At 36.6% G+C, this 15,447-nt stretch overlaps 1 protein-coding gene across 1 annotated transcript in view; it reads left to right on the top strand.

The window, feature by feature from the left end:
* The window catches only part of DYNC2H1 (dynein cytoplasmic 2 heavy chain 1), a 193,292-nt gene that overhangs the window by 17,194 nt on the left and 160,651 nt on the right, over positions 1-15,447 (top strand). Inside the window, exons 19-35 of the mRNA XM_068417541.1 lie at positions 762-877; positions 3,289-3,416; positions 4,414-4,563; positions 5,332-5,537; positions 6,451-6,606; positions 6,695-6,809; positions 7,204-7,374; positions 7,561-7,943; positions 8,701-8,833; positions 8,924-9,041; positions 9,212-9,324; positions 9,414-9,533; positions 11,808-11,958; positions 13,477-13,679; positions 14,173-14,355; positions 14,567-14,749; positions 14,908-15,131. Coding sequence (XP_068273642.1) covers positions 762-877; positions 3,289-3,416; positions 4,414-4,563; positions 5,332-5,537; positions 6,451-6,606; positions 6,695-6,809; positions 7,204-7,374; positions 7,561-7,943; positions 8,701-8,833; positions 8,924-9,041; positions 9,212-9,324; positions 9,414-9,533; positions 11,808-11,958; positions 13,477-13,679; positions 14,173-14,355; positions 14,567-14,749; positions 14,908-15,131 — 2,853 coding nt within the window. The remainder of the gene's footprint in view (positions 1-761; positions 878-3,288; positions 3,417-4,413; positions 4,564-5,331; positions 5,538-6,450; positions 6,607-6,694; positions 6,810-7,203; positions 7,375-7,560; positions 7,944-8,700; positions 8,834-8,923; positions 9,042-9,211; positions 9,325-9,413; positions 9,534-11,807; positions 11,959-13,476; positions 13,680-14,172; positions 14,356-14,566; positions 14,750-14,907; positions 15,132-15,447) is intronic.

Below are 15,447 nucleotides of genomic sequence, written 5' to 3'. Positions count from 1 at the left end.
CTGGTGGGAATCATGTTCAGAACAAGTAAAAAGAGGTGGCATTTCATGCAGGAGAATGGACTGATGAAACTTGTTGGCAAAGTGATATTCTGAGTAGTAAAAATTTTCCTGTGTTCAAGGACAGACTGGGGTGAATAGAAGAGAAATTGGCTGACGTGTCTTATAGCCAGAAACAACATGTGGCTATGAAGTGCCATGAATTGAAAATAATTGGTGTTGAGGGAGGATACTCAGGAAGGTGTCAAATAAGGTAGCCCTTCTTCTTAGTGTTCTTTAGGCATCTACTTATGGTCACAGTGAGAATATTAGATATGGGGCCTTGAAATGACTCACTATGGCTTTTCTTATGTTCTGAGGACTATTGAGGCCTGGGTTAGTAAATTCTCATGGAAATTAGAGATTTAAAGACATGACTGTACAAATAATTAAAATATTTTTCTTTTTGAGTATAGAAATAGTCCTTCTGAATTCAGTAACATTGGTTATATAAAGTCAAATAATTTTCTAACTATTTGGAGGAGCAGAGCATTAGACCTTAGTCCCTGTAAAACTGCATATATATGCATATGGTTATAAATAGTTCAATACTATGAATAATTTTCCCTATAAGCTATGACTTTTATTTGTAGAATTATGAGGGAATTTTTTTTCTTATGAGGCTACAAAATCAGAGTAAACCATAGACATACATAGATCTTAGAGGTATTGACACATAAGTATATTACTGAATATTTGCTATTTTTTAATCTTTTGTCTTGAAGCACCATCAGGATAGATTGTTTAACTGTTAATTGCAACCCTGTGAAAACTGTAATTGATGATTTCATCCAGAAGTTGTATGATGTCCTTGTCATTTCTTTGAGAAAATCTATTCAAGGTAAATAACTAATGAATAGTATTTTCTTTTTTGTTTCTGTTGTACTTGTGAACATTTGTGTTAACATAAATACTCTTTAGAGAAATATTTTATTCTCGGACACAATAAGCTGCAGAAATCGCAGTGCAGAGAAAGTAACCTGTTATAATTTTTCACTACAGGCCTAACCTAAGACCCCTTGATGTCCGTGTGCATCTTTCCCATTCAGTTGTTTTGGCTACATCTGTTCTGCATGTAAAAGAATACATATGAACATTATTTTGCTTGTTTCTTTTGTCTGAAGGAAAATTTCTGTTGTTTCAGGGAGGAAAATTTATTTGATGTTTGAGGGAAGAAAATTTCTTAGATGTTTGAGGGTAATTGAAGAAGGCATCATGAGATATTCTAATTAAAAATATTAGATTTTTCTTTCACAAATTGTAATACTTCATGAAGAGTCTTAAATAATCTAGACATATTCCATAGAGTTACTTGTCACTTAGGTTGTCAAAATGCAGTGTGTTGAAGAGTGCAGAATATTTCCCTATTTTTGGATAATCTACCTATATTTGGAACAGGTAGACAAAATGGAATAAGGTGTAGATGATGAGAAATACCAGTGCTTTGTGCTTTAAGTGTAACAATCAGCACAGGAAACACAGAACAGGGGTTGTGCAGAGACTGAATTATTATATACATAGCCTAAAAGATGAATTGTTTTCTGGAAGATGTATTCCCTGGAATTGTACAACTCCTTTCTCAGTATGAAAAAGATCTACCTTGGTAGGAAGATACAACATTATAGCTGAATCAGGCTTTTGTTTGTGAATCTTTTCAATATTTAAAGCAAGGTGGCTTTAGTTAGTTAGTTTCTTTAAAAAAAAAAACCAAAACACCAAATCAAAAGACACCCCAAAAACCGCAAAAGCAATTTTAACATCTAATTTTCTCCATTTACCTAAAAAAAGATTTCTATCTTGATTTCAGTAAAGCGTTTGACACAGTCTCTCACAGCATCCTCGCAGCTATACTGAGGAAGTGTGGTCTGGATGATCGGGTAGTGAGGTGGATTGTGAACTGGCTGAAGGAAAGAAGCCAGAGAGTGGTGGTCAATGGGACAGAGTCCAGTTGGAGGCCTGTATCTAGCGGAGTCCCTCAAGGGTTGGTACTGGGACCAGTACTATTCAATATATTTATTAATGACTTGGACAAGGGAGTAGAGTGCACTGTCAGCAAGTTCGCTGATGACACAAAACTGGGAGGAGTGGCTGACACAACGGAAGGCTGCGCAGCCATTCAGAGAGACCTAGACAGGCTGGAGAGTTGGGCGGGGAGAAATTTAATGAAATATAACAAGGGCAAGTGTAGAGTCCTGCATCTGGGCAAGAACAACCCCATGTATGAGTACAAGTTGGGGGCAGACCTGTTGGAGAGCAGCGTAGGGGAAAGGGACCTGGGGGTCCTAGTGGACAGCAGGATGACCATGAGCCAGCAGTGTGCCCTTGTGGCCAAGAAGGCCAATGGCATCCTGGGGTGTATTAGAAGGGGTGTGGTTAGCAGGTCAAGTGAGGTTCCCCTCCCCCTCTACTCTGCCCTGGTGAGGCCACATCTGGAATATTGTGTCCAGTTCTGGGCCCCTCAGTTCAAGAAGGACAGGGAACTGCTAGAGAGAGTCCAGCGCAGAGCCACGAAGATGATTAAGGGAGTGGAACATCTCCCTTCTGAGGAGAGGCTGAGGGAGCTGGGTCTCTTTAGCTTAGAGAAGAGGAGACTGAGGGGTGACCTCATTAATGTTTATAAATATGTAAAGGGCAAGTGTCAAGAGGATGGAGCCAGGCTCTTCTCAGTGACATCCCTTGACAGGACAAGGGGCAATGGGTGCAAGCTGGAACACAGGAGGTTCCAGTTAAATATGAGGAAAAACTTCTTTACGGTGAGGGTGACCGAACACTGGAACAGGCTGCCCAGAGAGGTTGTGGAGTCTCCTTCTCTGGAGACATTCAAAACCCGCCTGGATGCGTTCCTGTGTGATATGGTCTAGGCAATCCTGCTCCGTCAGGGGGATTGGACTAGATGATCTTTCAAGGTCCCTTCCAATCCCTGACATTCTGTGATTCTGTGAAAAAGACCTATACAGATTTTGAAAGTGTATCCATATGTATTTATGTTTAATTCTTGGAAGGGACTCTGATACTTACGGTCTAAATCATACGCCGAACGCAGCGGATTACATTTAAAAAGCTATGTGTGACAACAAACATGCGGTTTTTTTTGAAGCAGCATCTAAGATTGGCGTCTGCGATTTTTTAAGCAAATCCTTTGTGTACATTGTCGTATCTTGTGACAATGTTGCATCACAGTACTGTGTGACTTGGATATTTATTACTACAAATATTTTCTCCATGATAACTTTGTTTTCCACCTTTATATAGGCCACCTATGTGATGTTTCTTCATTTCTCACTAATGCCATGGAAACATTAGTGATTAGGCCCCAGACTGTAGAGGAAATAGCAGAAGACAATTCAAAATATTTAAACCTACAGGAACGAAAAGAAGGGGTAAGATACTATTTCATCATATCCAGAACAACAGCTGTCAAAAAATGTAATTGCTCTCTAGTATGGAAACATATATTTAATATAACTAGGGTTATTTACCAGGTTAACCCTGGTAGGCAGCTAAGCACCACACAGCTGCTTGCTCACTTCCTCACTCACTCAAACAGCCTCCCCCACCACTGATGGGACAGGAGAAGAGGAAAGAAAGAATAAAAGTGAGAAACCTCATGGACTGAGATCAAAATAGTTCAATAAGTGAAGGAGAAATGGAAGAAAGAAAGAAAGAACGAACGAACAAAACAAGTGGACAATTGCTCACCACCTATGGATAGGCTGATGCCCAACCTGTTCCTGAGCAAAAGATGTCTAACCTACCTAAACCCTACTCCATTTTATTGCTGGGCATGACATTATATGTCATGGAGTATCTCTGCCTGGCTGTGTCCCCTCCAAACCTCCTGCACACCCCCAATCTATTCCCTGGGGTTGGGAGGGCAGAATGAGAAACAAAGAGGGCCTTGATGCTGTGCAAACACTGTTCAGCAAGAGGTGAAACATTAGCGTGTTGTCAATACTCTTTTTGTCACAGATCTAACACATAGCACCCTATAAGCTGCTATGAAGAAAATGAACTCCATCCCAACCAGACCCAGCACGCATGTATGCGTATTTACTGAATTCTGTTGCTTTGTTGCTGTTGTCGAATCTGATTGAGTGGATCTCTGCAATATATAAAGAGGCACTTATCTGTTTCATAGTAAACTTTCACTTCTGTGTATCTCATGTCAGGATCGAGATACAGAATTACTCTCAATATCTGAGATACTATTTTTTCCAGTGTTTTAATGTTATTCCATAAACAGTATTAAAAAAGCAGCTGTCTATAAGCATATCATCTGTGCATACACCATTGATGATTCTTATGTATTTGGTTATAATTTGGCTAAATAGGATTTGCTGAATTTTTACATACATATTTTAATCCATTTGAGTTTAGATTTTTCTCCTGTTTCAAGAGGCTGAAGATAAAAACAAACTTTTGCGAACTGTGGCTGGTGCAGGTTTGGACACTATCAGTAACCTAAGAGCTACATGGGATAAATTTGAATTAATGATGGAAAGCCACCAGCTTATGATTACAGAACAGGTAACAATGAAAGATTAATATTTTACCTAAAAATGTTGAAATTATTTTGAGTAAGTCTGGAGAGATATTTTTTACTTAGATTAAATTCATAAATGTTCTCAGTTCACTGTTAACACCAGCGTTACTGAGTTGAGGGAGTGCCTTTAAAGGAAGAATTAAAGCGGTTAAACAATAACTAGGTGAAACTTCTGTTGAACTGATGCTGAAATGAATGTTACATTGTTGTAATTCTGTCTCAAACAACTTTCTGGTGACAGAGATGGCTTAATGAACGCAATGGTTACCTGAAGAAAACAGGATAACAGTTAAAAGAGAGCATTTTTATTACTTTAGCATGTTTTTAGTACTGATGCTTGTTATTTTCTTTTCACACAACTTTGCTAAACTACGCACAGTCCTGTAATTCCAGTCCACAGGCAAATTGCTGAACTCATTTGAAGTTCTACTGAAGATATCAATATGTCATACAAATACAGCAATTTTTCTAAATGCTATAAGATGCAGGCTAAATAGGTAGCATAGGCTGAATAAATAGGTCTCAAATACCAGCAGAAAAAAGAAAATTAGTGCCTCCTTTTTAGAAGAAAAAACCAGAAGATTAAAGATGAACTATTTCTTAGGGTATTATACAAGATGTTTTTTGGGTTTGATTTTGATCAAGTTGTAGTTATCAAGTTTTGATCAAGTTTTGAAGTTGTTACTTTGATTTTGATCGTAGTTGTTGTTACAAACCATTGAAGGAATTTCATTTTAACTCTTTCTTTACAGATTGAAATGATGAAAGGAAATGTGATTTCACGTATTAATATGTATCTTCAAGACCTGGAAAAGTTTAAAGCTCGTTGGGATCAGCTAAAGCCAAGTGATGATGTCATTGAAACAGGTGATCAGGATGTGCTTGAGAAAAGTGCTCAGATCATAAAGGAAAAAAAAAAAGAATTTGATGAACTTGAAACTGTGAAAGAAAAGCTCATGTATGTATGTTTATTTCCCTGTATCCCTTATTCATTAATGTGTGGGTCTTTTGCAGCAACAGTATCTCAGAAAATGTTAACTAATTTTTATCACAACAGATAATATAAGGAATTTAATTTTATTTGTACTACATGTTTTTCATTAGTTTTTCAGGGTCCTTTTTGTTGATTTTACATAACATGAGTTTCTCAAGCTAAGTTTTTCTAGAGTTGTTTGGAATGAAAAATTCGAGAAGTCTCTTAGCCTTTCACATAAGGGAGTCTGTACATTAAAGACTTGATTCTGACTTCTGAAATTCTCACTAAGAGAAGGTTTGGGATATTATTCCAAGAAGAGGGAGTTATTACTTCAGTCCTCTCGTAACTTAAGTGCGCAAGAGCTTACCTCTCCCATTTCTTGAGTAAGTGTCCTATCTGATAGACTGTTGTGCAAAAGGAAAGGATTTTTGCTCTGGTTGCCTACTTTCAGTAAGCTCATTATTGCAGAATTTCAGTGGACAAAGTTTTCTATTTAAATTCTTAGTTTGGCACTTGATCATACTAGTAAATAAAATTAGCATATTCTTTCTACCTAACTGAAAGAAACAATCAATTAAAAATGATTTTCTTTCAAGCTTTGTTTTTGAGGGCATAAAGTAATTCACTTTTCTCATAAATGAGGAAGAATTGAAAGTTTATGGAAAATAATTGTGAATACGGGAGATAGCTGTATAGAAGAGTTATCCCTCATATTCCTTTATTATTTCTATTCAAGAAGGAGACTGTGAGGAAGTTGCAGTTGGCAGCAATGTTCTTCAATGAAGCCAATGGCTTTTCTTAAAAACGTATAATTATTTCCATATGATGCCATCTCTTAAACCATAAATGTATAATGGAATAATGTAATGTATAATACAATGATCTTTTTATTCAGTGAAGAATGCCATCATTTTAAATTGGAAGAGCCTGATGTCTCATTGTCAAAAGTTGTATGTCAAGATATTAAGAGTTGTGCAGAAGTCTGGGCATTGTATGAAGAGTTTTACCAAGGTTTTCAGGAAAAAGCCAAAGAGGACTGGATTACTTTTAGGTATGACGTTACTTTATTTTTCATGGACATATATGTGTGCTTATAGTACTGTGTTGTTAAGACCTTTTTATATTTGATTTTCCTGCAGGAGTAAAACATATCTATTTGAAGAATTTTTGTTTAACTGGCATGACAAAATAAGGAAGATGGAAGAACATACTGTAATGACAGTAAAGTTGCAAAAAGAAGTGGACAAATATAAAGTAAGATGCTAATTACAAAAAGGGGTATAAAACAAAAAATGTTTTTGTGTTACTGGGTAATATACTTCATTCTGTAGCTCATTGTTCAGTTCTCATAGTAAAATCAGTTAACAAAATATCTTCTGATACTGTTTTGAACATTTCACTTACTTTTTATAACCTTTTAGTTCCTTACAGTAAACAGGAGGGTCATTACAGTTTACATAGACACATGTTTAGCAATGACTTTTCCTCAGAGTTACACTCCTAAACATTAAATCCAGGAATTGAAAAAAATGTACTTCAGTTTAAGAATGTAAATTTTTGATTTTTTTGAATACTGTGTCACCCTGTAATCAAGCAAATACAATTTTCATAAAGACTAGATGGATTCACATAGGCATTTTTCCCATAGATGATAATTCCACTCCTAAAATATGTAAGAGGAGAACATCTTTCTCCAGACCATTGGCTGGATCTCTTTCGTCTTCTGGGTCTTCCCCGAGGCACTACACTTGAGGGTTTGTTATTTGGAGATCTGCTAAAAGTGACGGATGCCATTATAGAAAAAGCAATGGAACTTAAGGTATGAATAATTTCAAATTAAGGTACTATATTTTATTTTATGGTTTATTTTATGTAGTATATCTTGTTCTGTATACATATTTATATTTTTATTACTATCGAAATAGAATTTACATTGTATTTGTGAATGGAAAGTTTATTGCAAGCTCTGAAGTTTCAAATGAAATCTATTTATGCTTTTAAAAAGGATTTGAATTGTCGGGCCCAAGGTGAAGTCACAATCAGAGAAGCATTACGTGAGCTTGAACTCTGGGGAGTTGGAGCTGTCTTTACATTAACAGATTATGAAGATAGCCAAGGCAAGAATATCAGGCTTATTAAAGACTGGAAGGACGTAGTCAACCAAGTTGGAGATCATCGCTGTCTTCTACAGTCCCTCAAGGACTCTCCATATTACAAAGGTTTTGAAGACAAAGTGTCCATCTGGGAAAAAAAGCTGGCTGAGTTGGATGAGTATCTGCAGAATTTAAACCAAATTCAAAGGAAATGGGTCTATTTGGAACCGATATTTGGTCGTGGAGCTCTGCCCAAAGAACAGGCTCGTTTTAACAGAGTTGATGAAGACTTTAGGTTAGTGTTATGGAATGAGACTTATTTTTTGTAGTATCTTTGACACATGTAGGCTAGAACATTCTTCATGGTTAAAATATATGGATCAATTGGAATATATATGGAGGTGAAGGTGAGCAACAGGAATTCAGTAGATATAGATGTGTGGCAGTGACATAGATCTGAATAAAGGTGGTAACATAGGTTTCATTTCATGGGGTACATGTGAAGAAAGGAATCACGTGAAACATCAAAGATCATGAACAAGGCAGGCAAACCACAAGATCAATCTTGTCAACAGAAGCAGAGGTGATATAATTTTTTTTCAAGAACCATTTCTTGTTGGAGACAAGCACTTGGTTCACTGAGAAAGTACGTAGATGAAGTTTTGAGAGAAACAGATGGTTTATTCGTTCCAGACAAGTCCAGGAGATAAAAAGGGAGGAGATTTTAGAAATGTAGAAAGACACGTGCTGTTATCTGTCTTGATTTGAGTTAAAATGACTTCTTAGAAGGAAATTAAAGTCAGGAATTGAATTTTCTTGGTTTGGGTAGAGAAATTTTAGCAAGAAACTGTTGTTATTAAATTACATTGGAGAGACATTGATATAAATTCTGAAATGTTTCATCATTAATACTGAAAACAGGAAGTTATGTATCAGATATTTATATGACTTACCTGTGCTTTAATTTTTGTTTACATAACTACTTGTACAACATATTCAGACAAAAATTGTAGTGATTGTTTTATGAATTATTCCATTTTTTTTCTGTCAAGATCCATTATGTCAGATATCAAGAGTGACAATAGGATAACATCACTGAATGCCTGGACAGGAATAAAAAATACCTTAATTACCATACTTGACCAGCTTCAGAGATGTCAGAGATCTTTGAATGAGTTTTTGGAGGTACAGCTGACATTAATATAGTTTTCTATAAAGAAAGTCAATAAGTTTGAATTTAAATCAACAAAACTGATTTATTTTGTTTTTATGTAGGAAAAGCGCTCAGCATTTCCAAGATTCTATTTCATTGGAGATGATGACTTATTAGAAATTTTAGGACAGTCCATGAATCCCCTGGTGATCCAGTCTCATCTTAAGAAACTTTTTGCTGGTAATGCATTAATCTTCATTTGTGAAATGTACTTACTTAGAAATAAGGTTCTTCAAAGCTAAATAATCTGTGACAGGCTTTTTTTTTTCTCTCTTTCTGCTACTAGACACTAAGGAATTAATGTTTGATGTTAACAATACATAACTTCATTGCTGTTTTCTGATTAATAGGCATTAATAGTGTGAGCTTTGATGAAGAATTTAAATACATAGTAGCCATGAAGTCTGTAGAAGGAGAAACTGTACCACTTAGAAATAAAGTTCTTCTGTCAAATGATGTGGAGGTAAGAAAATCATGTCCAAGTAAAGCTCAAGCATCTTTGAGAAATTATTTTGTAATGTAACTTTTGAGGTTTTTTCGTGTCTTTGTCAGGTATGGCTAAACAGTTTGGCTTTGGAGATGAAGGAGACCCTAAAAAAAATGTTAATTGACTGTGTTGATGCTGGAAAAAAATCACAAGATTCAATTGATCCTTCGCTCTTTCCTTCCCAGGTAGTAGTTGTTTCAGTAATGTCACTGTGTAGTCTTAGATTTACCAAATAAGTTATTTTTTGAAGTCTCAATTTGGAAGAAAATAAACCCCAAAAATCCATTTTATTCATTTATAGTATAGAGAAATTCTTAAAAATATGTATTCTGATAATTCTTTTGTAAACATTTGAAATACTCAAGTCTTTTACATGGCACCTGATCTAACGTCCATCTGTTTATTAAATTTGATGTAAATCTTGATCTTTGTTGGGAGTGAATGTTACATGCAGGGCTGCTAAGACTCAGTAACATAAAAAAGCCCTTTTTGAGCCTACTTAAAATATAGTTTCTAAAGCTTAACTGTATAAGCAGAAATAGTCATGAACATGAAATTCTTTTATGCAATTTTGACCAGTAGCACAGAGAATCACACAGAATCACAGAATGGTTGTGATAGGAAGGGACCTCTAGAGGTCATCTAGTCAACCCCCCTGCTCAAGCAGGGCCCCCTATAGCCCGTTCACCCAAGACTGTGTCCAGAAAGCTTTTGAATGTCTCCAGGAACTGAGCCTCCACCACCTTCCTGGACAGTCTGTTCCAGTGCTCAGTCACTCTCACAGTAAACAAGTGTTTCCTAATGTTCAGACAGAGCCTTCTGTGTTTCAGTTTGTGCCCATTGCCTCTTGTCCAGTCACTGGGCATCTCTGAAAGACCCTGGCTCTGTCATCTTTGCACCGTCTCTTCAGGTATTTATAGAAATTGATAAGATAGCCCCTGGAGCCTTCTCTTCTCCAGGATGAACAGTCCCACCTATCTCAGCCTTCCCTTGTAGGAGAGATGCTTCAGTCCCTTTGTGGCCCTTCACTGGACTGTGTCCAGTAAAACACCTGTCGTTATTGGCTCCTTCATCATTTCGTCTTCCATGGAAGAGGAAGTTGTCATCCATGGACTCCAGGAACCTCCTGAATTCCTTATGTCCTGCTGTGTTGCCCCTCCAGCAGGTATTGGGGTGGTGGAAGTCCCCTGTGAAGACCAAGGCCTGTGAATGTGAGGCTGCTCCTATCTGTCTGTAGAGGGCCTGATCCACTTGTTCTTCCTAGCCAGGTGGCCTGTGAATGTGAGGCTGCTCCTATCTGTCTGTAGAGGGCCTGATCCACTTGTTCTTCCTAGCCAGGTGGCCTGTAGCAGACACCCACTATAATGTCACCTTGACCTGTCCTCTCTTTAATCCTAACCCATAAGCTCTCAGCTGGCTCCTTATCCATCCCCAGGCAGAACTCCATGCACTCCAGTTGCTCTATTACATAAAGGGCAACTCCTTCTCCTCGTCTTCCCTTCCTATACTTCCTAAAGAGCCTGTATCCCTCCCTTGCAACATTCCAGTCATGGGAACCACCCCACCACATCTCCATGATCCCAGCAAGGTTGTAGCCCTGCAACTGCACACAGATCTCTAATCCATTATGGTTATTCCCCATACTGTGTGCATTAGTGTATAGGCATTTTAGAGAGGCGCCCCAGCATGTTGAGTTTCTGGAGAGGGTTTGGAGGATTTCTTCATAATGATGCCTTGGAGGCACTTCCTTGATGACGTGCAAGTGCTGGAGGTGACCCCGCTTAAGCCTCATTTTGTTGTTTTTTTTTGTGATCCTTTCCTGTCACTTCACGCCATGCCCTTTGCTCAGTGATCCTGTCTGTCACTCCCTCACAGGACTGCTGGTTGCTCTCCCTCCCCCAGAATGTAGTTACTGTTACAAATCTTCAGATTGGCGTAACTGGTGGAATTTTTTATTACAGATCTTTCCAGTTCCAAGTTTGACTGAACCTTCATAGCTCAGACAGGGCTTTTCCACTGAACATGAAGTAATTAGTACATAAGTGGAGTGTTAGAAACTGGAAGGCAAAATACTGTGTTAGCGGATTAGTGACACAAAAAGTCAGAGGTGCTCCTGAACCTGTTGAATATGGGCTCAGCATGCCTGCAATATGGTAGTTTTCATCTTACTTATCATTTATGTGAAAAGATTCTTTAAAAATCCTGCTACCACATGCTATAGAACAGCTAAGGGACTTGCTGTATTAGATGGCATTGCAAGGTTTTGCTAAATTTTGTCAGGTTTTAGGATGGCTATATTTGTTCTTAAGAGCATAGCAAATGTGTGGCTTTGTTTAAAAATGATACAGTAAAATACTCTAAATATCAGACATAATAAGCAGTTACAAATGAATTGAAAACCTTTTTTTCTTTATGTCTTCTGTGTTTATAAACTGTAATTTGAACTTTCTCTTCCAAAGATTCTTTCCTTGGCAGAACAAATTCAGTTCACTGAAGATGTTGAAAGTGCTATCAAAGACCATAACCTGCAACAATTAGAATTAGAACTCGTGGCTAAACTGGAACATTATACTCGCATTGAGACTAGTATAGAAGACACTGGGAGTACAGGTATAAAAATGATAATTAATATATAATTCTTTATAATGACTATATAGTTGTATTTAACATTGTGTTTGCTTAAACAGGAAATTATATAAATCTCTTTCTATTTGAGTTCATAAAGTTGAGTTACATAAAGTTACCCACCTACTACTGCCAAGATTAGTGTATTTAATATTTCAGAGTGAAAAATGTATTTTTATTCAGATGAAAAATGATCTTGGAGCATTTATATATTTGCAAACCTCTAATTTTTAAATAACTTTTTATAGTTTTTGGTTTAGATATTTACTGATGATTTGTCCTCGCCTGCTTAACTGTGCTGTAGTGTTATGTTTCACAGGAACTGGCCAAACAGCAGTTGAAGTACATTATGTCATGCCAATATATTCTGTACAACTGTGTAGATGATTCTCTTTTTCTTAGATGTATACATCTACATCTGAACTAATAATTCTTGAGTAGCTCTGTAGCAAAACCAGTAAACTAATTATTCTCAAGACATGATTGTTCTGAATCTTATATAGTCCAAAAGGGTTAGAATAATTGTGCCTTTGAGTGCTTATTTCTCTCTTTTGCCCAGAAGAGGGGCTTTGAATGACTTACCTCAGATGTAAAATTCTATAGCATAGGTTAGGTGAGACGGCTCTTGCTCTATATGTATAAAAAGACTCAATTGACATGTAGTTGACGCTCTTCCACCACATTTGTATAGCTACTTACTGTATTAAATTCTAGTTTAGAATTTATGAACTGTTAACATCTGATACATTAATTAGGAATGGGATTCATATCACCTACCTTCAGCAGTCTGTAAGTGTGGTTCTTTATCTAAGCTCCCTTTCTGTGCTCTTTCTATAGTCATTGGAGAAATGTCATCAGTTATACAAGGGTGTTCATTCCATCTATTGTGTAATACATTTACAGTAACTTTTTAGTTTGGATAATAGGTGTGATTTTGAAGGAGTTGCCTGATTATCCTCACTTACTTTGGTTTAATTCCCATCATGGAATGGTATAGGAGCACACAAACTGGATTTCTTTCAAATGAAACTAAATTAAACAATATGTTCTCAGAGTACACTTAATGCACCCAATCTGCTCATGAACATTCATTCCACATCACCCTAATTAGTCTGAGTAAATTCTCCAGAGTGCATGTAGTATGGTTTTCAGATCCTCAGCAGATCAATTAGGAGATTGTGCCACACTGATTACTGAAGTGAACATAGCTGTTCCTGGAATAAATTGCTTTCCAGAAAAGCCTCTCACTCTCTCTGTATTGAGTGTAGAGGCAGACAAAATCACTTCTAAATGACTGAAGTTACATGATGGTTCACATTCTTTGTCAGGATCTAGTTTTATGCTGCTTGCATTAGATAATAAATATTATTTCTGTATATAGTTGAAATGAGATCTGAATAAAATCTACTGGTAATAGAAAGCAGCACAATGAACTTGAGAATCGGTAATGTGTATCTTCCTTGCTAGACTGCTGTGATTTTTTCTTTTTGTGGTTATTTGCAGAATCAGGAATCCTTGAGCTCAAGCTTAAAGCTCTGATTCTTGATATCATTCATCACATTGACGTGGTGAAGCAGCTGAATGAAGCTCAGGTTCACCATGTTGAAGACTGGGCTTGGAAGAAGCAGCTGAGATTTTATATGAAAGACCAAAAATGTTACGTTCAGATGGTAGATGCTGAACTCCAATATACTTACGAATATCAGGTGTGGTATTTTTAATTTTTTAACTGGTGGCTTTTATGTATGTGTCAAACACCTCATTTCACACATGCTGCTGGTTGCATCCTAACCGTTGCCATTTTTTCCAACTTTGTTGTGTCCTTAGCATGCTGTTTCATAGAAAATACTAGAAGGGTAATCATTTTCATTCTTGATATTGATAGGGTAAATGTAAGTTGTATGGAAAGCAGCTGCATTATCATATAAATATTTTCTAATATGCTTTCTACTTTTATATATCAGAGTGCAGCTTCATCTGTGTTGACAGCTTTTCTGTAATTCTAAAAAAAAATTTGCACGATGCTTTGACATTTAATATAAAATCAGGCAAACTTTGTAACTGTAAACAAATTCATATACTTAATGAGACAGTAATCTTGACCATTTTGTTATATTTTCAAATTAATGACTTATGAATGAAATTACATTGTCAATAATTTCTGTCTACCAATCAATATAATTTGTTTTGTTTCTGCAGGGTAATTCCCCTAAACTTGTTTATACACCTTTGACAGATAAGTGTTACCTAACTCTTACTCAGGCTATGAAGATGGGCCTTGGAGGAAATCCCTATGGTCCAGCTGGAACTGGAAAGACAGAATCAGTAAAGGCCTTAGGTGGACTTCTTGGAAGACAAGTATTAGTGTTTAACTGTGATGAGGTGAATATGGTTCTGTATAATTTAGGAAATGGATATATATGCCCAAGCTTCATAAAGCAATGTTATAGTCTAGGAATACTTCTGATAATTTGTTAGCTTCCATTAGAAATTTGAGGATATTTCCAATGACATATTTTTTAATAGATGGGAAGACAATTTTTCATTATTTTGTTGTTATTTGAATTTTGATAGTATTCTTTTTAATTTTAAGGGCATTGATGTGAAGTCGATGGGGCGCATATTTGTGGGCTTAGTGAAGTGTGGTGCCTGGGGCTGTTTTGATGAATTCAATAGACTTGAGGAAGCTGTATTGTCTGCGGTATCCATGCAGATTCAGACAATTCAACATGCATTGAAGAAACATAGTCCTGTGTGTGAAATGCTTGGCAAAAAGGTACAGCAAAACTTACTTACTTTCTTTTTATAAAAATAGTCTATAAATAACTAGGTCAAACTTAAAAACTGACTGCTGTAACTAAACATAGTCCACCCAACATTTCTCAATACTGTTTCATATGACAATGTACTATTACAATGCACTTCTAATGCTAGGTTGAAATGGATCATAATTCTGGAATTTTTATCACTCTGAATCCTGCTGGAAAAGGTTATGGAGGAAGACAAAAACTGCCTGATAACCTCAAACAACTTTTCAGGCCAGTTGCTATGACTCATCCAGACAATGAACTCATTGCAGAAGTGATTTTGTATTCAGAAGGCTTTAAGGATGCTAAAATACTTGGTAGAAAATTAGTGGCTATTTTTAACCTAGCAAGGTAAGCTCCCCCCTCCCCACTCCTTAGTCATGTTACCTTTCTAATTCTTTTCTACTCTTATTTTAGCATTGATCTTTGTGGTTATCTCACTGCTATCTTGTTTTTATATTCTTCTCCATCTAGTCTATGCCAAAGCATGACTGTAGGGATACAATCTACACATACTTTCTCTTAATTTTCTGTAATAATATTATGTCCTGGATATTACAGAAAGCTATGTTTCAGAAACAAACTAGACATAAAACTGCAGGTTTGGAGTCATCTAAAATTTTACATTCAATACAGCTTTTAAATCTGAATGGGATAGCATGCAAAT

Source organism: Nyctibius grandis, chromosome 2 (assembly GCF_013368605.1).
Source record: "Nyctibius grandis isolate bNycGra1 chromosome 2, bNycGra1.pri, whole genome shotgun sequence".
Lineage (NCBI taxonomy): Eukaryota > Metazoa > Chordata > Aves > Nyctibiiformes > Nyctibiidae > Nyctibius > Nyctibius grandis.
This window is presented reverse-complemented; position numbering and strand designations above follow the sequence as displayed.